Source organism: Phaseolus vulgaris, chromosome 9 (assembly GCF_000499845.2).
Source record: "Phaseolus vulgaris cultivar G19833 chromosome 9, P. vulgaris v2.0, whole genome shotgun sequence".
In the NCBI taxonomy this organism is placed as follows: Eukaryota; Viridiplantae; Streptophyta; class Magnoliopsida; order Fabales; family Fabaceae; genus Phaseolus; species Phaseolus vulgaris.
This window is the reverse complement of record NC_023751.2, coordinates 11,489,159-11,512,780: the sequence shown is the minus strand read 5'-3', so window position 1 is coordinate 11,512,780 and position 23,622 is coordinate 11,489,159. Positions and strand designations below refer to the sequence as shown.

The window sequence follows — 23,622 nt, the reverse complement described above, 5'->3', positions numbered from 1 at the left end:
GTATAAACAATTTGTAAATGTTGCCATAAGTCTTCAATGAAACTTATGATTCGTTTTGGAATTAAAACATGATAACAGTAGTTATCGTAATGTTTTGTTTGAATATAAGGTGGAATATAAATGATAAAAATAGGAGGGAGGTTTAGTAAGAATATTTGTTGTTTGGATTGTGAAAAATAGAAAAAAGGGAAGAAAATATTTTCTTCATAGTTATTTAGTTTGATGAAAGGATGAAACAAAAATAAGTTGGATAAATTTTTGGGATTGTATTGTGGAGTGGAGCTGAAGTCAAAATTAAAAAAAATTGGTTCTTTAATTGGTAATAAATTTTATAAATTTGTAGTAAAAGTATCATGAAAAATTGATGAGGATAATAAGGTGGTGGAGGCTTCACGGATACTGAAAGTGAAGTTAGGTAAGTGGACCACTGTGATTCCTATAAGTCAACAAGTGAATGAACTTGTGAAATAAATAGATTAGGAAAATTGGTGGTTTGTGAGTTGGCAAGTAAGAAAAGAAAACAAAAAGTTAAATTGTTATTTTGAATTTTTTTAATAATTATTTACTACTTGAAATCATAAACAAGAAAACTATAAATGATTTCATGTTAAATAGGTTGACATATTAATATTATGTAAAATATAAATAACATGTGGTCTCATCCCATCTTTTACAATGATACTTTGAAGAAATTATTGATAGTGATTTTTTCACATAAGTTCGTGTAATGTGAATAGTGATATAAATATCATCAAATAAACCTATATGCTTTCTCGAAACATAAGCAAATATTTTGTTTTAAATGATATTAAATAAACACTTAATTATATTTTAAATACTTTATGAATTTAAGTATACTTTAAGTTCTTACTAAAAAATCATTCTATGTTCAAAATATTTTTTTAAAAATTTATTCTATTAAGTATTTAAAAAAAATTGTTTTCATTTAAATTAACGAGATATCATGATTGTTACTTCGATCTAAACAATATATCATTGTTACTTCAATCTATCTATATGAAACTCATAAATCAACTCATACCTTGTCTCTCAATCTCAATCTTTCAACTTGCAAGTCAACTTGTTTGTTAAAAGAAAATTTTCAGATAATTGACTGCTTCTTTATCTACCTCCTTACATTCTTGTGGCACCCCATACCAAATGTAAAAATACTTTTTATCCTTTTTGTGTCACCCCATACATAATATGGAAGATGTTTTTGAATTCAGAAATGTTTTTTTTACATTTATGAAATCCGAAAATCCTTTAATCTAAGATAAACCTATGAATTATGTAATCCAGAAGCTAATTACATGTTTGAAAAAACTACATTATCAACTTAGAAAAGACTTTCGGATTATGTAATTCGAAAGCTAATTGCCATCTAAAAAAATGGCTTTTAGATTACATAATTCGGAAGCTAATCTCATGTATAGAAAAGACTTTCAGATTATGTAATCTGAAAGCTAATCACAAAAGGTTTCTAAATTACATAATCTAGAAGCTCATTACAAAAGACTTCCAAATTATATAATTCAAAATATTAAAAAATGATATTTTTAGAATAAAAAACTTATAGAGATGACACAATAAAGTATGAAGGTACATGAAAAAACAGTCAAATCATTATATAAGTTAAAAAAGAATGGATAAGTTAATCGAGTATTAAGAAAAAGTTAAAAAAGATTGGGAAAGAATGGATGAGTTAATCATCTAATTGACGAATTAGAGAAGGAAAGACAAAAGTAATAATCCCATAAAAAAATCATGACAGAATACTAAGACAGCTAAAAAATATTTTAAACATCAATAAAATAACTTCCTGAAAATCTCAATTAAAAATATCGAATTTATAAAATATTTAAAATTTAATTAAATATTAAATAAATTAAACAAGTTAATCTACAAACTCATAATCAAATCTATGCAAAAATCTATGCAAACCCGCATTTAAATGATGGGGGGTAAAATTGAACTCCAAGAGCTCTAATTGAGTCAGTCCATAAACCTAATCAATAAACATAGACATTAGTCCAGTATACTCATATCTTCAAGTCATGGTACACTTCCGCACGAAAAAAAATGTGACCCAACTTTCCCAATCCCATAATTTCTTTGTTCTAACACCTTCTATTCATTTTGAAATCAACATTATAAAATATATTTTTACATTTCAAAAATTCTATTCCAAAATAAATAAAAAGTGCAAAAATATATATGTAAGCTGAAAAGTAATGAACACTGGACCAAATAAGTAAACTACAATTCCCATTCCATTCCTAATTTCACTTCTAAACAAATAATAGAAGATTTATTTTTACCTTTTTTCTCTTTCTCTAAGAATTTATTCTTTATTTTCCTCTAAGCAAACAGGTTGTAAACGGTATAAAATAAACTTCAATTCTACAAAATTGAAAAAATATTTGAGCTGAAAGGTATACTATCATCAAGGTCTACTATATACATAATCTACATTCCCATATTTTTATATCACTACGAATATTGTCAATAATAAAACAGGAATGAAGTCCCTCATTGATGGCAATCTTTTGTATTGAGTCGCTAAATGCCAACCACTCTTCTCATCTCCAAAAATATTTGGACTCATTTTTCTGAGACCTTTAAAATAACATACCAGCAATAAGAGATCACAAAAATCAAAAGGATTTAAAAAAAAGAAGCGAACTCTAATATAAAATGGTCCAACCAGCAGAATACAGTGTTAACTTCACAAATTACGACTCTTCTTCCTGAAATGTCTGAGAATGAAAGTGTCTGCATATAATGGATAGTTCTTTCTGATCAAGCCCTTTATACATTTCCAATATGAAAAATCAACCACCTGTCCATCTTGTCGAACTATGAACAAACACCTAGAGCGCTCAAAATCAGGATGATATCCAATCTGTCATTTTTAAAGAGAAAAATAAACTTTCAGCAACATGAAAGATCACAAACCAAGTGTTATAGTTACCCCAAGAAAAACAGATTGGATGTAATTCAATTCGAGAGACTATGAATGCAATGAATACATATTTTATTGATTTTTATAACTGTTTTTTCAAAAGCTAATATTGGAAAGTGATGGAAGACAGTTAGAGAGCATAGGCCAGTCAAAGCACTATGCACAGGGACAAATATAATGCTTTCATTTTACATGCTTTTCATCACCTAAGACAGGAATAACATTATTACACGTGATGGTAACACCAAGGCCATAGGACCTATTTTGGCTAGCCAGGGAGGGCTTTATATAATGTAAAACCAGTTGAAATCCAACAAATTATATGAATCGGATTTTAAAACTGGTTTGGTTTTGGTCGAACCAGTTTTAAACTAATTTTGAACTGGTTTTGATCCCAATTGAGTTTTTAACGAAAATTAGTTTTCAAACTGGTTTTAAAGTAGTTTTAAAATTTGTCTAGGATCTGCTTTGGCTAAAATATTAGCCATAACCAGTTTTAAAAGCCAACTGTTAGTTAAAATCAACTTTGAAAACCAGTTAACTGAATTATTTTCTAAAAAGTAAAATTTTTTGTTTAAAATCCTATTTACAATATTTGGAATTTTTTAAAATATGATTTAAATTCAGGTTTATTTCGGTAGAATTAATTTTTTACACGCCTCAGATGGCTAGAAGCAAAAGACTTTACAGGGCTAAAAATTTCTAAATGCATTTATTACGTGGATTCATAACTACCATGGAATGAGAAAAAGATTGAACAAAGCAGCCAAATTTGGAGCACTAAATTTATTGGTCTAATGGAAAGGGGGAAATCAATACAACTTTAGTATGAAAATCCTGAAAGAACTTATCTGTACCAGAGGCTGAGAGACAGAAGAGATACTTAAGTTCAGTTATTAACAAATCAGGTGGTGTAAAAACTATCCAATTAGGAAAATAGATTACCAATATTAAGGATGAAGTCCTCTAATCGCAAGGGATCATTTTTTTGCCAAATGAAATGTAGAGTGGATCACCAACGATGAACAAATCAGTGGCATAAATTTTCATAAAACAAAATCAATCAGATAGCACTCCATGAATTAACAAAAGCAAATTACTTCGTTTCCCCATCAATAACTATCAACTTGCACTATTGCACTCTGCATTTCATCCGAGACAGATCCTACTATTAGTGGGGCCCCACTCTTGGAATTTAAGCTTAGGACCAAACTCAATTCCAAATCCAACTTATCAGTTGAAAATTATCCAAAACTTATAATCACAACTTAAGATACATCACTAGATGACATGGGACTAAACACACCGTCTCACATCCAACACAATGAAGGTGATGGACGCTACAAATGCAATGAAAGCATCCCACCTTCTCCCATCAACCAAGGCAGACTAGGGGTAACCACAATTAAGCTGGCTTTCCAACACCCACCATAAACCAGAGCCATTTTAATTATTTTAATGGATGAAGATGAAGGGTGAAATATTTGCAGTAGGTCACAAATGATGTAATGACCATATATCTAATCTAGGAGACTGCTAAACTAAACATACAAAATTTATCACCATTGGACCCAACTGAAAGAAAAGTAATATTGAGAAGGCCTTTTGTCAACAAAAAATAGTGCAAATATTGTGTGTTGAGAGAAGAAGAGTGGATGTGAGAGAGATACCGTGATATAATCAACTCCACAACCGATCTTTTTCTCAGATTCTGGATGAAAGGGAAGCAGCTTCTCGATAATGGTTTTCTCATGCTCTTCACTTAGTCTATCTCCACTTTCATATCTATGAAAGAATTTGCAACAAGGTATTATCAGAATTCCAACAGAAATGAAACCAGGACATGTATGTCCAAATCTGAGGCAAGAATTTGTAACAAGCTATCATCAGAATTTCCAAGATAAATGAAAACAAAGCATGTATGCATATCCATCAGTGTTTTAAATCGCAAATAGCAGCGCATAGCAACTGGCCTCAAAAACTCTATAGAGGAGGGATAACAAATAGTGGGATAGCCACAACTCTGAAAATTGTTGTATAGTTTATATAATGTAAACTATGTACATAAATTATCAAAAATTATAGAAATTACTCAAAATTCGTGCATTTATAAAAAAACAAAAACAATAAAAAGTTGTATGTATCTAAACATACAAGTAACTACCAACAAAAGTCAAATACAAGTTTCCTAGATAAGTTTCATTGATCATCATCTTCTATATCCAAGTCTTCTTCTTTATCATTTTCACTGCTATTACAGCTATAGATTTCGTTTTGGAAATTGAAATCCCCTGAAAGGCCAAATGTGGTTTGGAACTTTGGGTAAAAAAGATTCCCACTTGCCTGGCACTTTTCATATAGCCAAGGTTCTGTGTTTGAAACCCAGACAATATTGAAAATGGCAGAGCGCTAAAAAAACAATCTCAAAATTTAGGCCTGAGACACAAGACAATATCCGTCAGTTACCAACAAAGAGGGCATTTCCAGCACCCATATAAAAGTACCCGCTCCTTGATTTTCTTGTTTGTAGCTATATTGTTATGCACAGAACCCTAGATGCATGCAGTGATGGGATTCGTCAGTTCAAACACCCAGTATCATCAATTGTGGATAGCAGAAAATGGTGGAAAGTCAATAATCTGTTATATCCTGTGGTGGATACCATTGTGTGCAAATAGTGAAAGTCACATAATAGGTTAAATATACTATATATAAATATATATGTGTGTGTGTATGAAAAATTAAGATGTACGTAAATAAAAATTGGCATAATATTAACTTAAAAGTTCAATAGCCCAGAGATAACAACAGGATGCATGCCACAACCATGACACCCTAGCAGCCACAGTAGCAGACGGAGTACAATTGCGAATCCAGGGAGACTCACAAAGCAATATCACAACAATAGTAGCTATTTAAGAACTCTGAACACCCAGATTTAAATACAAGAGGTGACAAGGAATTAAGTTGGAGAATGAAATTGAAGACTCCCATGATACATGAATCTCCCAACTTCCTTAAACACCCTGCCTATATCTTGTTTATGCATTTTTGCAGCTCTTTCTGAACGTATAGTTCTGAATTCATATCACAGGAATCAATATGAAACTTCAGAGCAGGTCTTGAGAGTGCTCGCTGGTAATTGAACTGTTTATCGTGATGAGTCGAGGTTAAGACAATCAAATGGTAGAGTTAGACTGTTAGTATATGATCTGCATTGGATTTGAGTTAGACTGACCTACATATTGGTAGTTTCATTTGCAATTGCATAATAGAGTAATTCAATGTAAATATAGGTGTAAAGCAAAGTAAAGCAGGGAATTGGTTAGATGAGAGAAACATACTGTCCAGAATGAAGAATCATCCTGACGAAGCCAACGAGAGGAACTGTATCCTCCAAAATCTGGTCCTCCCAGTCAATCCATTTGTCGTCGTCGTCTTCCTCGGAGGCGTGGCTTCCGTGTTCCTCCAAAATCCCCCTTCTGTGAGACACGAGGGGCTTGCTGCGCAAACTATCGCCGTCGGAGGAAGCGGCTTTGAGGGGGGAGAGAGGAGGAAGGTGAGGAGAGACGTGGAAACGGAAAGGCAAGATGAGAAGAGAGGGAGAGGAAGAGGAAGAGGAAGAGTAGGGGTTTGTGAGGGAAAGAAGATGCGGTGCCGTTTTGGGCAGTAAAGAAGGCAAAGCCATGGTTGAAGTCAAATTCATCACTCACTTCACCCAACCAACTATCCAACTAACATCGTATTCTATTATTCATCACTCACTCACTCTCTCTCGCTCTGCGGGGAACTCAAGTTTAGGATAAAGAAGCAGTCTCTCCTCTACCCATTTCCTTCGCTCAAAGGGGTTATCACTATCTCGCTTATCGTTTAAATCTAATATTTCATACTTTTTTATCTTTCCAACAAATACTAAAACCAAAATTAAGAACTCTGGATTACATGCAATAAATTACTGCAAATTACATCAAAAATATTTAGTCTAAAATGATATATGAATACAAAAAAAAAGCAATTAATTTTATATTTATTAAATATATTTGAATTTTAGCAAACATAAATAGGTAATTTAAATACATTTTAATTAGTTGTTTTCTAAAATGAGTATTTTTAATCATAGTATCTTTCAATTAATACTTGGATAAATTATTTTATTATGGACAAAAAATTATCTAAAGGGAACCGGTTTTTATTCTATTCTCCAATGTAATATACTCTTCCAACTAGGTAAAATGTTTTGCATTTTAATTTTCTTTAAAATGAAAACATGTGAAAAACATGAAAACAATAAAAGGTGTTGAATTGTGTCGTCACAACTTTTGTAAATTTTCACAAATATTCTTTGATACTTCGTAGTCAAAAGATAGATTTAGTATTTTATCAGACGAACAAATAAGAATTTTCACTAACTTGATTTGAAAAGTTTTGTCTTATTTAATTAACATGAATAACATATAAAGTAAGATATTAAAGTAAGAATAATTACTCAATATTTTTATACTAATTTTGTCTAATAGCACAAACTATGTATAATTCTTGACCAACCAGTTAAGTTTCATTAAGTACACTACCGTTGCGAAGTACAAATAAGTATTATTTCATCAAGCCACTCCTGACTCAACTCAAGTATTATTTCCACAAGTCATTTTTAGCTCAATCTAAGTATTCTTTCCACAAGTCATGTGTGGCTTAACTCAAGTATTATTTTCACAAGTCACTTGTGACTTAGTAACAAAATATTATTTGTCAAAGAGTCACTTTTGGCTAATACAAGGATTTTATCTATGAAGTGGTAAACATATCACTAACTTTACTGACTTATAGCTAGCCCACCCCATCCCTCTTGTGGTCCACTGGGCTTGACCTACTTTGTCATCCTTATTCTCATCTTCAGACAACATCTTTTATAATTGGTAGTACTTATATTTCCAGGTAGAACCAAACTATGTAAAAATGCACACCGTTCTAAACAAATAGATAGGCAAAGGTTGAAATGCGCTTATGTCAAAATAGTTGATGAGCAATGCAACCTTAGCTCGAATTCCGAGAGACATTGATACTGACTTGTCTTGAGCGCATATCATATTGACGACAAATGATGAAGACATTCTTCGCAATACAAATTCAAGCTATGGCAATATACTTTATGTTTATATTACCTTTAAGATTTTTTTGCACTTATCCTCTTATGTTCATCATCACCTCCTAATCAAACGAAGTGGAAAGTCTGTTGAGTGCTCTTATCACTTGTCAAATGAAGCACTTACACTTACATGATATTTGTCAAACACAACTACATACTGATTTGTGTTTTGTTGGTTTAAGCACTTAGTCAAAATCATAGGGTTATTGCAATTTTGCTCTAGGAAAATATTATCTTTCCTCTTTGTCACTTACTATCACCTTGTCCATGCATTGCTTATAATTAGGAGGAAAATAAGTTATTCATTATAAACATAAAGCACACTAGTAGCGTGTGTTGTGTGATTCTACTATATTTTTTACACTTCATTGGATAAACATGGTAGGTGTGTGGTGACAATGTTGATTTTTACTAATTATTTGTGTATGAAACATAATGTTGATCATTAATGAATTATTTTGGTAATTTGTAATATTTCCAATGTCTAAACAAGTGAAAAAAAAATTAGTTGTATTGGGTTTACCACTTACACAGGGAAGTATGAATGCCTCAAACTTATGCCACAATAACATCCTCTTAAGGTCCTACTCAATCTCTACCATTTGAAGTTCAATCACAATCGAAGCTAGAGGTTCCTACACAACTACAACCAACTGAATCATGTCAATGATTTAAGAGAAAACCTACAAATGTTTCTTCAAATATTTGAATTCATTATAATAGGATAGATGATAACACAATTTGTAAAATATGATAGGGCATATAAGCTAGTAGTAACTAGGAATTGGAAAATGATGTGAGAGTGACCCTAATGCCATGAATTTGAAACTTGTTGATTCAACCAAGAAAAACTCTTCTTGCACTTGTTAGAATGATACTATTAATGAACTTCCTTTTATATTTATTGAAAGTTTAACCCATTTCAAAAATTCCCTCCCATACGTAACTATAACTAAATATTACATGTTTACATTTAATGATGAAAATATAGACTTATATTATTTGTTTTGTGGAATTATTTGTTGTGGAGACTACAAATATTAAAATGTATGTCAACTCTTTCTACAAGGACAATTTATTTTGTTTCTAAATTTTCCACATTCCATTCATAAGTTTATCTTATTAACAATTGATGATATGTTTGTTTTGTTTGGTAATGTTTAACATTTTTTAAGACTTTATGTATTTAAATATTGTGACTTTTATTTAAACTTTAGATTATATTTAATTTATGTTAATGTTCATTTTGGGATTATAATTTATTATTTTAGACAAATTATATTATGTTTTTTTTTTTCATGTTTTGAACTAATTTGAACGAACTTAATATAACTTGATTTATGGACTTACTTAAAGCCTTAAAACTTATTTTATTTTTTAAATTTACACGTTTCATTTCATGTTTTGAATTAGTTTGAATAAACTTATTATAAATTGATTCATTAGTTTATTTAAATCCTTAAAATTTATTTTGATTATAAATTTTGCACATTTCATTATTTATAAACTTGATCTTGATTATATTTTTTTTTTCTTTCTTTTTTAGTATTTGATATTTTGAGAAGATTTTATTATCATGGTATTGTGACTTTTTATTTAAATTTTAAATTGTATTTACTTTATATTATGATAATTTTGTGATTATAACTTATTAATTTGAAAAAATTATATTATAAATAAATTGTGATATATTTTTGTTTTTATGTTTTAATTTAGTTTGAACAAATTTATTATGACTTTATTTATTAGTTTACTCAATACATTGAAACTTATCTTATCTTTAAATTTTACACATTTGAATAATAAACTTGATCTTACTAATAACTTAACTTTAGATTATATTTATTTTATATTGATGTTGATTCTATGGTTATAATTTATCAATGGTAGATTAGTTATTTAAAGTCTTAAAATAATTTTTAAAATTGTATTATTTCTTTTATTAAATTAATATTTAAAAATTACAACTATTAATATTTTTTTAAAGTGGATTAAACAAACTCAATTACAATTGTTTAATTAATAGTAAGTTGAAGAGTGAGTTAGATTAGATTCTGATTAACATAAACAAAAATTGTAAAAATCCGATCTTATATGCTTTTAGTGGATTAAACAGTATATTAGTGTGCAAATTCTATCTAACCGAATCGGAAACACTCTCGAATTGGTATTCTGATTTCAGACGAAAATAGGAAAATTTTTCAAACTTTCGATATCCAACATTGGACTAACAAAAAAGAGAGAGGGCGAATTTGAGGCGTGGACGACGGGTTTCCCTATTTTCAGTGACGCTGCCGTATCTATAAACGACGTCGCGTGGCGGTTCACAGAATATATGAAAAAATCAACCACGTGGCGCGGTTTCATGTTTGAATATTTTCTTGCAGGAACAACAATCATCAAATTTCCCCTCAAATTTGTTGTTGTTCTATACAATAAATTCGCAAACACATCCCATTCTCTATTTCCGTTTGAATTTCTTCTCAGGATATCGCGTATCCTTCCATTGGAATATTCTGCTGTTCTACGGTTTATGGTATCCTAGGGTTTCGCATTCTGGATCCGCGGTTCTCATTCCATTGCTTTTCCAGATAAGCCGTGGTTCTAGCTGCATCCTTATTGCAATCGTGGAAGGTGCATACTTCTGATTTTTCTCATAATTCCGAGTTTAATTAGTTAGGTATCCCAATTTTTTTCGGAGTTACTATGCCGCCGTTTTTGTCGACCTCGAAGGCCCTTTGCTCCTTAGCATCACGAAAAAGCGGTGCGAGTCAATTGATCAGGTCGAGCAAGAGCAGATCAATCACTGCCATTATCGGCCATCACATTCAGCCTTCTGTCTCTCGCATCGGCTTTTCCTCCGTCACAGGAGGATCTAGTAACAATAACAATAATAACAATTATAATGCTGTTCACAGTAGACAGTTTCTTGGATGTGGAGATGGTGAAGAAGGCATTCTATCCAAAACTTACGAGGAGCGACGCGTTTTGGGGTAATGGAGCATGTTTATGGTTGTGTTGTTTTTGGTTGTAGATTTTTCCAACGTTACTTTTCTACACAGTCAATGATTTAGAATATGTTACATTTTGTAAATATTTTCAAGTTAGCTCAAGTGGTTTCTTCTTGTAGGATTCATTTAAATTCTTAAAAGAAAGTTAGCCTCTTCTTTTTCTTATTTTCTTTTATGTCAGACTAGTTTCGTTTTGTTAGAATACATTCTAATAGTGACTGAAAGCTTGCTTTAAATTTTTTCTTTCTGTACGGAAATTATATGATAAATATTATGTGTTTGGATTCTAAAAGAAGCTTTATAAACTTGAGTTTGTCAAATCTTATTCTAGATAAACTATTATCCCCGTTACATGCAATCAAGTGTTGTTAATTTCGTTGTGTAAATGGAAAAACTTGAATACATGTTAATGAGAGATTGTTCGGGACCACTGGTGATTTGGAATAACCTAATAATCTGTCATTATCTTGGCCTTGCATGTAATTATTGCTGAATTCGGAACATTTATACTTGTCTGTCACTGTCATTCTTTGTGTGTTAACTGGTATATTTATTTATTATTAGGTACTCTCCGGAGCAATTATTTGATGTTGTCGCAGCTGTTGAGTTCTATCATGGTTTTGTTCCGTGGTGTGAAAGGTCGGACATAGTTAGACACCATCCAGATGGATCATTTGATGCCAAGTTGGAAATTGGATTTAAACTCCTCTCTGAAAGTTATATTTCTCATGTGCAAGTGGACAGACCAAAGCGAATAAAGGTATTCAATCTCCTGTAGTGTATGTATGCTAGTTATCTTTTGCTTGCATTCTGGAGTATCATGTTGTGATATTTTTTGGTTGGTTGTTGTTAGCTGTTAGTGCATTGCTTAAAATTCCGTAGGTAACAAGGTATATCCAAGCCAATGTTTGGTAATGAGTTGGCATTATTTTTATCTGGAAAATTTTGCAGCTTGGTGGTAAAAGCATTTTAGTGCTGATGGTAAATTGGAAATTATGATGGCTTTTACTGGCAATGGGTTCCAACTCCACATGTGTATTTTTAATTTCCTTTTCTTAACTTGGACTTAATTGCGCATGCAGAACAACTCTAGTGTAAAAAAAGTTGCATCCTTCTAGTTCAATCTGACCAATGTTGCTTGTTATCATTCAAACTGATGTAATTGAGTCCATTCACCAATGTCATTGCCATGGAGACGTTACACAGTTCCTCATAAACAATACAATTTCCCTGTGACCATCACTCTGAGGGACGGACTTATTAGCATCAATTTGAAATTTGGAGGGGAAAATGAAACATTTTTAAACTAAATAAAGTAAAACTTTAACTATGTCTATGAATTAGAAACTTACATTTTCTGTGGTTGGTCAAGCTGTCAAGTAGGGTCATGCTCATTTTGAAAAAGATGTTGCTGAGGTTCAACTCATGTCTTAATGAGTGAAATTTTGAGCTTAATCTCAAAGGAGTGTAATAGATACTGATTTACTGTAGACATGGTAGGAAAAATTAAGAGAGCCAAGTTCAGATTAGAATGGAAATAGTAGAAAACTTAAATACAGAGGTAAATTACCTACGCCATTCCTTCTCTTCCCTGTGCCATCATCCACACCAAAACATACTGAAAGATGACACTACCCTTCACACATCCCTCCATTCCCTTCATATTCATGTCCCCTTTCATGATTGCTGCTTAATTTCCTGCTGGCGTGTGTCCCTTCTGCTATGTAATGCACAACATATTCCTCACTCAATCTCCCAAACTGCCTTTATTCCTCCTTTCCCTTGTACAGTATACTTTAATTGAAGGTCTATGATTTTGAGTTCCATCCGAGTGTCCATGCAAACTCTTATATGTAGAATAATATGTTGAAAAAATAAATTATTCAGACGAATTCTGTATGTGCTGCATGTTTGATCCTGTCTGTAGCCTGATTGCAATCAAGTTGTCAGGGGGCAGTTAAGAGTTAATCAAATATAACTGCATTTGAGTAATCGATAGTTAACTAGTACCCTAACCAGTAGCGGACGCGTATCAACACAATTAAGGTTATTATATATTCTAAGATCAATTATAATATTTAGTATTCTAACGTCGTAAAATGTTTTTGACATCTATGTCAGAGCTATTGATGCCTCATTGACAGATTTATTTCATAATTAATAGGCTATATAGTTAAAGTATCTGTTTCCAATTTTGCTCTATTTTGTTTCCTGTTTTCCTGATTATTAGCTTTAAGTGTGTGGTAATTTATTTGATTATTAGGCCCTTAGTTTAAGGGAGATATTTGAGGAAATACATTGTTTATATATTGAATACCCAGTAACAAAATTAGATATATCACTGAACAAAGACTTTTTCTCTGGTTTTTACATGTAACTTATATATTGTTCTGGCCTCGTTTATTTTAGCATGATAAAGCTATGAGCCTGGTAGTAAAAGTGTAAATTCTCAAGCTTGACTTGTTCATTAAATGAATTTCTCACATGTCTCAGTCTCTGTTTGTTCGGAGACGAGACAAGCCAAGCCTGGACATTTTTTCCTTGGTAGTTTCTGATAGTATCTTTTCTCTGCAACTTTGGCTAGGTTTAGAGTATATTTTTGTAATATCATTATGCGATTGTGATGCTTGAGCATAATACATTCGATCAGTGGTATGATACTTCTGGAGTAGTAAATCCTTCGGAGAAAACTTCAACCTAGCTACCATGATGTATGTGCTGAAATGAGCATTGGCATATGAAATTCAGATTTTGGACAGCTGAGTTTAACGTTGCTAAATACTTTGATCGTTCTCATATCAAATAAATCTTTATAATTACTTGAGTGATTGGTTCTGATCATTTTTAGTAGAAGATTGAATGATTGGGTTTTAGATTCTTTACGCACAAACCAGTTAGATCAGTTAAATATGTTTTGATCATGAACCTAGATCTTTGCGTTTCTCTTCATTTCTTAATCTCTTTTTAAGTTTTTGTAGCAGAGTTCTGCTCATTAATACTTTGTTGTACTTATACTCTATTTTTATTTTGTTTTCAGACAACCGTGTCAGAAAGTGCCTTGTTTGACCATTTGATAAACATATGGGAATTTAACCCTGGCCCTGTTCCTGGAAGTTGCAATCTTTATTTCTTGGTGGATTTTAAGTTTCACTCTCCACTTTACAGACAGGTATAACTGTGTTATAATATATATGCTCTCCACAACTTTCTTTTGTGTCTTTAAAGTTGTCCTCACTTTTCCTTTTCTAGCACTGAACCGTGTACTTCGTTAGTGGATAAGGCTTTATTAGTAATACTTCTCAGTAGCATTACTAGTATTTTGGCATAGCTTTCCCTCCTATGCTCATGCATCTGCATTTCTATTCGTACAATTACCTACACAAAATTCAATGCATCAAAACACTGCTAAGATTACAGAGGTTTTAGTTATATAACTTATATTTTGAACTTTTATTTTGTTTATGGCTAATCAAATGTTCTTTTATGGGTGATCAGATTGCTTCTATGTTCTTTAACGAGGTAGCCTCTAAGATGGTTGGTTCATTTACTGATCGTTGCCGTTTGATATATGGACCGGAAGTGCAGGTTCACGAAAACTCGTATTGAAAAAGGGCATAAAGTTGTTCTCACCAGTTCTTGTCTTGAACATAGTTGAGGTCAATTAACAGTTTCTACAGAATTGGGCGTCTTTTTATTATTGGCCGCTCAATGCCAAATGGTTGATCATTTCTCTTTTTGTAATTTATGATAGATGAATTATGCAATAGTCTGCGGACAATCTCCAAATTGACATGAATGATTTCTTTAAAAATGTCTTCTGCTGTTACAAACAGCTACCCCCCCCCCCCCCCCCCCCCCAACTATTTTTGTCCATTAACAACTTATTTTCAATTAACTTGTAAATAACGGATAACATTCTAGAACATAATAAATTCTATAATGCTGCCTTAATAACTTAATCAAATTTTTCTCTCTAATGAAAAATCTCTAATAATTTAAAAAAATCTTCAATTTTCTCATAGCTCCTATTTTTTTATCCATGTAAGAATGATCTCTTAATTCTTGTATAAAAACTGTCACGTGAATCGCTGCTACACTAATAGGTTTGCATAAGAATATGTCTTAATTGCTTTTTTTTCTATTATTTATTCTATTTTCATACTAATAAAAGATTTAGTTACATTTTTTTTATCTTGAAAGACGTAACAACGTAATTTCCCCCCACTAAATTATCAATTATGGTAAATGAGTATAAATCATTTTAAGTTTAGAATAGTTAGAATTTAGAACTAATGTATATTAGTAATTCATAAAACTAATACTGTATTTCAACATTGTAATGCAGTTTTAAGATTTAATTATTATAACGAAAGCTAGATAAGTAAATTTTTTATTTATAACCTCTACGGAAAGTAAAGGGTGTATCATAGTGGACAATAAACTCTTGAGTAGATACTTTGCAAGCAATATCATCCCAACAAAGTGAATTAGGGCAGATATGATAGGACTGAGGTGTTTTGTTGAGTATACAGCATGCTGTTTAATGAACTTTGTCTCGTACACAAAATTGACTAATTTCCCTGCAGTGCACAACCATCCCAGAGGGTACAATGATCCCATCCCTTTCCAAGTTAAGCTAAGATATCTTCAGCTTCAAGAGTTGAGTACTTGAGAATGGCTGCAATAATCCTTTCTTTGTCCCTGGTTGGGAATGCTTCCAACAGCACCCCATCTTTGTAGAAGTGGAAAAGAGGCACGGCCTGCATCAGTTTGTTTCCTTTTCAAATTCATCAGTAGCACAAATGATGCACAACATATCTATTGCCGATTGGAAGAAGATTGAATTAACCATAAAAGTGGTGAAGAAAGACAAGACCAAAACGAAAATGACATGGTGCACCAGCTAAATAGAGTAAACTAGAGAAATCATGCAAATGGAGACTAACCACAAAACATTGAAGAGAAGTTGGACAACAAACGTTTAGATTAAACCCATGGTTGATGCTTAGCTGTCTCAGTTTATAAAGATTAAGTTCCATTTGATAATCAGTAATCAATAAAAGAGAAATACCCTGATTCTAAGTCGATCAGCAACCTCGGATTGCTCATCATACTCATCCATTACCTGCAAGCAATAGCGTATAAGAGTCTTTATGCATGAACCTTTGACATGTTTAATCTAATTATAAATCAAATAAAACCTCTGTAAAGAAAAAAAATCAATTTCTTTGTAAATTAGAATTAGTTTATGTATAAATTATAAATTAAATTTTAGAAAATCTATAAATAGATTATATAGGATAACATTGATATATTTTATTTAGTTTTTTATCCTAAAATGATGATGAATTTTTGTGTGGAGACTGTTTAAAAGTAAATATTAGTTTTTCTGAATTTCTTTTCCAGAAACCGTAGGGAAGTTTGTAAATTTTATGCACTTTTTGCTGTACAGAATTTTCCATAACGCTATAAACTAAGTAAAAATTTCATAACCGTTTCTGATTGGGCGACAATATAGAGATCATTCAAATGGTCACATACATTGTTTACTCAAAAATAAAATCTGAAAAGGACCTGAAACAAAAAAAATACATTCATAGTGTAAAGGTTAATGACACTGACCTCCAATTACGTACAACCGGGTGTATAAACTTGTCTTTTTATAATAATTACATTAAAAATCAAACATTAACAACTTTTGATTAATTAATAATCTAAAAATCTTTGCCATATATGTGGGAATTAATCTAAAAAAACTATTGTACAGGAGATAGGAACATAAATATTTGTCTGTAACTAAGAGAAAACAGATACTTACATTATGCTTTAGAAAGATTACGGGAGCTTCATGATTGCCAGATTTCTTGCACAACTTTGCAAAACCCTGCTCTATATACTTGCAGCTTCCACAAGAAGTGCGGAAGAAATCTACCACTACCAAAGATCCCCTTTCTTTAGCCTTCTCCAAAATTTTGCTGAACTCTTCATCACTGGTGAATTCTCTTACACATTCAACGGGACAGAGATCTTCGTCTTCATCAGACAACCCTTCTTGATATTCTTCAGCAACTCTTATCCTACTAGACCAGAATGTGTGCCTGATTTTCACTAGAGGTTCAACTTTTGTCTGACCAGGACATAGTTTGCTATGACTGTCCCTAGCAAATAAGCTGAAAACAACATTGGAAATTCTACACTTAACTGATTTCTGTATCTCTAGTCTAACACTGGCAAAGGACTTGCTAATCTGCCCGGAAATGACAACCTGCGGCATCTTTCGTATGCAAAATCTTACAATGCTCGTAACCAAGAGTTTGGAATAGAATTTTTTGACAAGTTAGCTGGTAAGCAATGCTGCCTCATACAAAAGGATGCTGAGTTTCAATTGATTCATGCACTTCCCAGGTACTTGTATGAGATAAGGGATAAGGTATCAATACTGTACACAAGCATCATAAAGTGAAAGGATAAAATAATCGATAACGAAAGTGACTTTCCCAAGGTATAGAGGTTACAGAAAAAAATCTCTAAAATGTGGACAATTTGGGAAGTGGAAAAAATGATTATAAATGGTTGTGATACAATGGACACAGATGTTTACATAAAAACACAAAGATTAGACATAGCCATGATAGTGTAAGGATTTCAAACAGGAAGCCAGAGAGAGTCCTGAAGGAGCAGATATCAGAAATGAAATCCCTATGACATTGCACATCCACTCAGCCCTGCTTTTGACAGCAAAAGGAAGATCATTCCATTCCAAAGTAAGAACAACAACATGTTATATAAATATATTGTAAATAATAATAACACCTACCATTGAGTGCAATTCAAGCATTTTTTTTAACTAAGTATTCATTATAATTCTAATTTTGAAGCTGAATTATAAATAAACGAAATCAATGAAGCAAAATTTGAGGCAAAGGAAAGAAATAAATGGTATGAAGCACTGGAAATGAATCAGAAAGAAAAATTATAGGAAAATGAGAGAGGAAGGGATAAGATTTGATTTTGATCAGTGGATAAGAGAAGAGATGAAGGAAGGAGAAAGAGTGAATTACCAAAAAGAGAGACACAGAGGAACTGTCCAAACCAAAAGCGCGCTTTTGCCATATCTCTCTCTGCAAATCAAACCTCGAATGAGGAGAAGACACGCACTCCCCATATCCACTCACTGTGGTTTCTGATTTTTTTAAAAATATTTATTTTAGTTATAATTAAGTAGGACTTATTGTCTCAAAATTTATTATTAATTATTAGTAAAAACGCTTACATCTTTGTTTATAAATTTTTTTATCATCATAAAAAAAATAATTACCACAACCGCATCATACTAAATTAAAAAAAATAATTACCCCCACATAATTCAATAAGATTAAAATAGTACTTTTAAAGAGAAGGAAATATATTTTATTACTCAATATGTCAATACACCAAATATCCCCTTCTTTAATTTCACTTCAATAATCCATAATCCATGTCTTCGTGATAAGAAGTTAGGACCTAGAGAACTATTGAAAGTTTCATCTTTCTCCTTCTTTTGAGCAGGTTGATAGGACTCTACTGTGATCCTTCGTGTCGTCATGCTACTCATTCAGCTCTCAGTTTCGGGTGAATGCCAAATGGGGAGGTACAGGTAGAAGACACTCCGACGCTCAAGCAAGTAAAGAGGGTGTTCGACACTCGGTATGTGTACAGTAATAATGATGTACCTTATTTCTTAGAATGTGTGTTATTTATATTATTTTAATGGACTTACTTTATCGGACATGATTAATGGAATGAATCACACTTATGGTTACATTTATGAAGCTCAGACACTTCTCTTAAATGACGTGTCGGTGTCGGATACACGTATCGGACACCGACACTCTCGTAGGACACGTATCCATGAAATGTCCAATTCAAAAAATATTTGTTGAATTTTTGACAATTATAACACAATTTTAAAAAAGAAAAATACATTAATTTTCTAAAACTCAAACTTATTGTATGAATTTTTATTATGATTATAAAAATAAGAAACAAATCATTTTGAACCAGTCATAAATCATTTTGCTCAAAAAAAAATCTGAAACATACTTGTGCACATAAATCTTTGTTGTCAATTTATATAATTCATAATTATACAATATATAGATCGTGTCTTACATTTTAGAGATTATACGTATTTCTATGTCTCTATCAGTATTTGTGTCAGTGTCTGTGCTACATAAGGTTACATTAGCTAATGGTAATTTAATTTCATTGACCCTGATTTGAACATTAATAGTTATATGTGTCGATCGACTGGACCGATTAGGAAGACCGAGTATTGATCACCAGTACACCATGCATCTAAGTTTATTCCTTTTCAATTGTAAATAAATAAATAGCCTCCGGAGATCCAAATCTCTGAATTACAACTTTGAACATCATAATCTGATAATTGAATGGAGCAAAACTATTCTACAAAATTTGAGACTTTATCTTTTAAATTACTCTTCACTGATCGATGTAGTGTAGAAGGATAATGAAATGAAATTGCCTTCTAAACTCAATCTTTCTCTCTTTCACTCTCTCTTCCAAGATGCAAGTTGTCCGATCCTTATCTTCCGACAACTGTTACAGGCCAATGCCACCCCCAACGATGTTACCTTTTCGTTACTCATCAAAGCGTGCCTTTCCTCCCATTCTTTTTCTCGCGCTTCACCCTCTACGGCCCTACAAGCCAACCAGATTCAAACCCACTTGTTGAAGCGGGCCACTTACCAGTTTCTGTATGTAAACACCGCTCTCATTGACTTTTACATGAAACTTGGGTTCACCACCCACGCACGCCAACTGTTCGAAGATATGCCTTTTAAAGATGTTGTTTCATGGAACGTGTTGATTTGTGGATATTCACAAAATGGGCTCCCTCGTGATGCTTTTCAACTCTTTGTGCACATGCTGAGAGAGAGTTTTAGGCCTAACCAAACAACAATTGCTAGTTTGTTGCCCTCATGTGGTCGTCGCGAATTTATTCTTCAAGGTGGATCCATTCATGGGTTTGGGATCAAAGCTGGCTTTGGTTTGGATCCTCAGTTGAATAATGCCCTTACCTCGATGTATGCTAAATGTGATGACTTGGAAGCATCCCTACTCTTGTTTGTAGAAATGGGTGAGAAGAACGCTGTCTCTTGGAATACCATGATTGGTGCCTACAGCCAAAATGGTTTTCCGGACAAGGCGGTTTTGTGCTTTAAAGATATGCTGAAGGAAGGTTTGGAACCCAGTCCTGTGACCATGATGAACCTTACGTCAGCTAATGCGGTTCCGGAAACTGTCCATTGTTATATTGTCAAATGTGGCTTTACCAGTGACGCTTCTGTTGTAACCTCCCTAGTTTGTCTATATGCAAAGCAAGGGCTCGCAGATATGGCAAAATTGCTTTACAAGCGTTATCCCACAAAGGACCTGATTTCGTTAACTGCGATAATCTCTAGCTATTCGGAAAAAGGTGATGTAGAGTCTGCGGTAGAGTGTTTTACCCAAACTCTGCTACTAGACATAAGACCAGATGCAGTTGCATTAATTGCTGTCCTACATGGAATTACTAATCCTTCTCATTTTTCCACTGGATGTGCTTTCCATGGTTATGGGTTGAAGAATGGGCTGACTAATGATTGCTTGGTTGCAAATGGGCTAATAAGCATGTATTCAAGATTTGATGAGATAGAAGCTGCATTATCTTTGTTTTTTGACAGGAGTGAAAAACCACTGGCCACTTGGAATTCTGTGATATCTGGTTGCGTTCAGGCTGCAAAGTCAAGTGATGCTATGGAGTTATTCTGCCAAATGAACATGTGTGGACAAAAACCAGATGCCATTACTATCGCTAGTCTACTATCAGGATGTTGCCAACTTGGGTACCTGCGGATTGGAGAGACACTGCATGGATATATCCTTAGACACAATGTGAAAGTGGAAGATTTTACAGGAACTGCTCTTATAGATATGTATTCAAAGTGTGGAAAATTAGATTATGCTGAAAAGGTATTTTATAGCATCAATGATCCATGTTTAGCAACATGGAACTCCATCATATCGGGTTATAGTTTATATGGACATGAACACAATGCTTTCAATTGTTTTTCTAAACTGCTTGAACAAGGGCTAGAACCAGATAAAATCACCTTCTTGGGAGTTTTAGCAGCATGCACCCATGGCGGACTTGTCTACGCAGGAATTGAATACTTCCGTAGCATGACAGAAGAGTATGGTTTGAGGCCAACTTTGCAGCATTACGCATGCATAGTTGGTCTCCTGGGTCGGGCAGGGTTGTTCAAGGAAGCAATGGAAGTTATTAACAACATGGAAATTCGGCCTGATTCTGCTGTCTGGGGAGCACTGTTAAGTGCTTGTTGCATTCAACATGAAGTAAAGCTTGGGGAATGCTTTTCAAAAAAATTGTTTCTGTTGAATTACAAAAACGGTGGATTTTATGTTTTAATGTCGAATCTTTATGCTATTGTTGGGAGGTGGGATGATGTAGCAAGGGTGAGGAATATGATGAGAGACAATGGAGGAGATGGATGTTCAGGTGTTAGTGTTATTGAAGTGACACCCCAAAGAGAAAATAAGTGAGGTCTATCTTTTCATGCATCAGAATTTATAAACAAATAAAAGTATAAGAGGCCTTGTCCCTAATATACATGACTCCCATTTTGTCTCCAAGCAAAAAGCGAGCAATCTGGGGCAGGACAATGATTCCGGACTAAAAGGGAGTCCTATGAGTGGCTTCAAATTCAGCTAACCAACCATCACACGCATTTTCTTCTCTAAGAATTTGCTTGAATGGAACACTCTGAATCCCTGCTAAGAAAGCTGTTGAATAAGACAAACCAAAGGAAAATATGGATGGAAATCTCCATGTGATTGGCTGATGAGTTCTGCTAAGCTTTAGACAGTTTCATAGATTACAAAATGAAACCCATGATTCCGCGCTTGTTGGAGACCATGATATATGGCAAGAAGCTCTGCTCTAAGACTCCTTGTAATCCCGCAACTTCCAGCAAAGCAGCGAGACTATTTCCACAATGGTCACGTATAGTCCTTCCAAAGGAGCTCGAATCAGAGTTGAGTTTGACCATATTTTGCTTGGGTGGTTCCCAGCCTTGTTCAAGGTGGTGACGTGATTGAGAGGTTCAGCTAAAGCAGGTTGAATTGTCAGAGTGTAGAATTGGGATCATATTTATTACTTGCCATATCTTCAAATATGGCTTTCTTTCTTGCATTCCACAGTATCCAACAGACCACAATGACAACATGCCAGAATGGCCTTGAGAATTTTCAATCATCCAATATAAGTTGTCTGCAGTGTAGAAGTTGTTGCTACAATCTAAACGAAGGTGATGCCACACTCGATGAGACAAGCTACAGTCACACAACAATGAAACAATCACTTTGATAACTTATTTTTAAGGATGATATGGTCATTAAAAAAACTGTAATCATGAAGAAAAAAGAGAAAAAAAATATATCAACGGATGATAAAATACCGTTCCTCTTATAATTACTTTGCAACTTATACAAAGTGCCACCGTGTTTAAATTTTATGAAATTGAGTAAAATTTCGAAAACTAACAAAGGTTAATAATCAAATCCATTGAGACTCATTAATCTAAAACTCAACCAACATCTCCATATTAAATAAAAAATTAATCTAAAATCTCACAAATTATTCTTCACAATTCAGTATCAGTCATCATAACCTAGTTAGAGGCATTACATTCACAAAGATAACATTTAATTCAAATAAAAAATACAATGAAAATTAAGAAAACTTCAAATAAAGATATTTGTTCTTCAAATTTTGTTTTAGCCAATATTAGAGGAATAATGGGAATTATTGTATCAATTTTTTTTATAACAATTTTGATTAGAAATGAACTTTTGCGACATTTCACTTCCTACTACTCAAAAATTTTGTAGAATACTTAAAAGATAGCTTAAAAAGTGAAATGAATAGTGAGATAAATTATTTATATAGATTGTTTCTCGTCCAATTCAAATATAAAAATAACATTGTTATAAATATAAAAAATAGTATTTTCATTTATTTATCAAAAGAGGAGTATTCTTTAAAATTCTTGATACCTGACATAATGGATGAAAGTATGCTTAAAGAAAAATAAGTATATGAACAATTCTTTGTATATATTTTTACAAGATGTTTTATTTTTTTATAGAAAAAATTCGCTAAAAAAGGCAAAAAAGTTTTAAAATGTAAGTGAGAGGATTTGTTAAGTAGAAAAAGATAGATTTAAACCATCAAAGATTTGAACCAAGATTTCTAGATAGATAGAATAAGGTATTCATATATCTAATTTATAATTTAAATATTTAATTTATCTTTGAAAAGGGAAAAATTGAATGAATTGATTGTAAATTTTTATAAGATTTTACTTTTTCTAACTAATCCCCTCAAACTTAGGTTGTTTGGATTGAGAGATGATAGAGTGAATTTGTGAGGATGATTT

At 32.7% G+C, this 23,622-nt stretch overlaps 4 protein-coding genes across 9 annotated transcripts; 2 read left to right on the top strand and 2 right to left on the bottom strand.

The window, feature by feature from the left end:
- Positions 1–2,461: 2,461 nt before the first annotated feature.
- Positions 2,462–6,830, bottom strand: LOC137820037 (protein DCL, chloroplastic). The gene is made up of 4 exons (XM_068623815.1): positions 6,310–6,830; positions 4,636–4,750; positions 2,708–2,905; positions 2,462–2,619 (listed from the first exon to the last, which is right to left on the bottom strand). The coding sequence occupies exons 1-3, from the start codon at positions 6,669–6,671 to the stop codon at positions 2,729–2,731; spliced, it is 654 nt and encodes a 217-aa protein (XP_068479916.1). The 5' UTR covers positions 6,672–6,830; the 3' UTR covers positions 2,462–2,619; positions 2,708–2,728.
- A 3,400-nt stretch (positions 6,831–10,230) lies between these two features.
- Positions 10,231–14,930, top strand: LOC137821870 (uncharacterized). Its single transcript, XM_068626661.1, has 4 exons — positions 10,231–11,101; positions 11,684–11,879; positions 14,157–14,288; positions 14,615–14,930. The coding sequence occupies exons 1-4, from the start codon at positions 10,815–10,817 to the stop codon at positions 14,723–14,725; spliced, it is 726 nt and encodes a 241-aa protein (XP_068482762.1). The 5' UTR covers positions 10,231–10,814; the 3' UTR covers positions 14,726–14,930.
- Positions 14,931–15,493: 563 nt separating this feature from the next.
- LOC137820035 (thioredoxin-like 4, chloroplastic) lies at positions 15,494–18,319 on the bottom strand. 6 transcript variants are annotated; one of them, XM_068623810.1, is made up of 4 exons: positions 18,181–18,319; positions 16,938–17,844; positions 16,191–16,244; positions 15,494–15,879 (listed from the first exon to the last, which is right to left on the bottom strand). In XM_068623810.1, the coding sequence occupies exons 2-4, from the start codon at positions 17,391–17,393 to the stop codon at positions 15,751–15,753; spliced, it is 639 nt and encodes a 212-aa protein (XP_068479911.1). In that variant the 5' UTR covers positions 17,394–17,844; positions 18,181–18,319; the 3' UTR covers positions 15,494–15,750. The 6 variants fall into 6 exon arrangements, with proteins under 6 accessions (XP_068479911.1, XP_068479912.1, XP_068479915.1 ...); XM_068623811.1 differs by having other exon boundaries at positions 16,938–17,847; positions 18,181–18,277; XM_068623814.1 differs by having other exon boundaries at positions 15,494–15,896; positions 16,938–17,847; positions 18,181–18,251.
- A 1,202-nt stretch (positions 18,320–19,521) lies between these two features.
- On the top strand, positions 19,522–22,652 carry LOC137822815 (pentatricopeptide repeat-containing protein At2g04860). The gene has a single exon (XM_068627817.1). The coding sequence runs from the start codon at positions 19,637–19,639 to the stop codon at positions 21,725–21,727; it is 2,091 nt and encodes a 696-aa protein (XP_068483918.1). The 5' UTR covers positions 19,522–19,636; the 3' UTR covers positions 21,728–22,652.
- The last annotated feature ends 970 nt before the right edge of the window (positions 22,653–23,622 follow it).

Bases quoted from the DNA above. Each gene is read 5' to 3' on its own strand.
- LOC137820037 (XM_068623815.1), bottom strand. From the start codon at position 6,671: ATGAATTTGACTTCAACCATGGCTTTGCCTTCTTTACTGCCCAAAACG. The intron at 4,751-6,309 runs GTATGTTTCTCT...ATTCTTTCATAG, and splicing joins ATGATTCTTCATTCTGGACA to ATATGAAAGTGGAGATAGAC. The intron at 2,906-4,635 runs GTATCTCTCTCA...TAAAAATGACAG, and splicing joins GTGGAGTTGATTATATCACG to ATTGGATATCATCCTGATTT.
- LOC137821870 (XM_068626661.1), top strand. From the start codon at position 10,815: ATGCCGCCGTTTTTGTCGACCTCGAAGGCCCTTTGCTCCTTAGCATCA. The intron at 11,102-11,683 runs GTAATGGAGCAT...ATTTATTATTAG, and splicing joins GAGGAGCGACGCGTTTTGGG to GTACTCTCCGGAGCAATTAT. The intron at 11,880-14,156 runs GTATTCAATCTC...TTTTGTTTTCAG, and splicing joins ACAGACCAAAGCGAATAAAG to ACAACCGTGTCAGAAAGTGC.
- LOC137822815 (XM_068627817.1), top strand. From the start codon at position 19,637: ATGAAATTGCCTTCTAAACTCAATCTTTCTCTCTTTCACTCTCTCTTC.
- LOC137820035 (XM_068623810.1), bottom strand. From the start codon at position 17,393: ATGCCGCAGGTTGTCATTTCCGGGCAGATTAGCAAGTCCTTTGCCAGT. The intron at 16,245-16,937 runs GTAAGTATCTGT...TATTGCTTGCAG, and splicing joins TAATCTTTCTAAAGCATAAT to GTAATGGATGAGTATGATGA. The intron at 15,880-16,190 runs GTATTTCTCTTT...AAACTGATGCAG, and splicing joins CTGATCGACTTAGAATCAGG to GCCGTGCCTCTTTTCCACTT.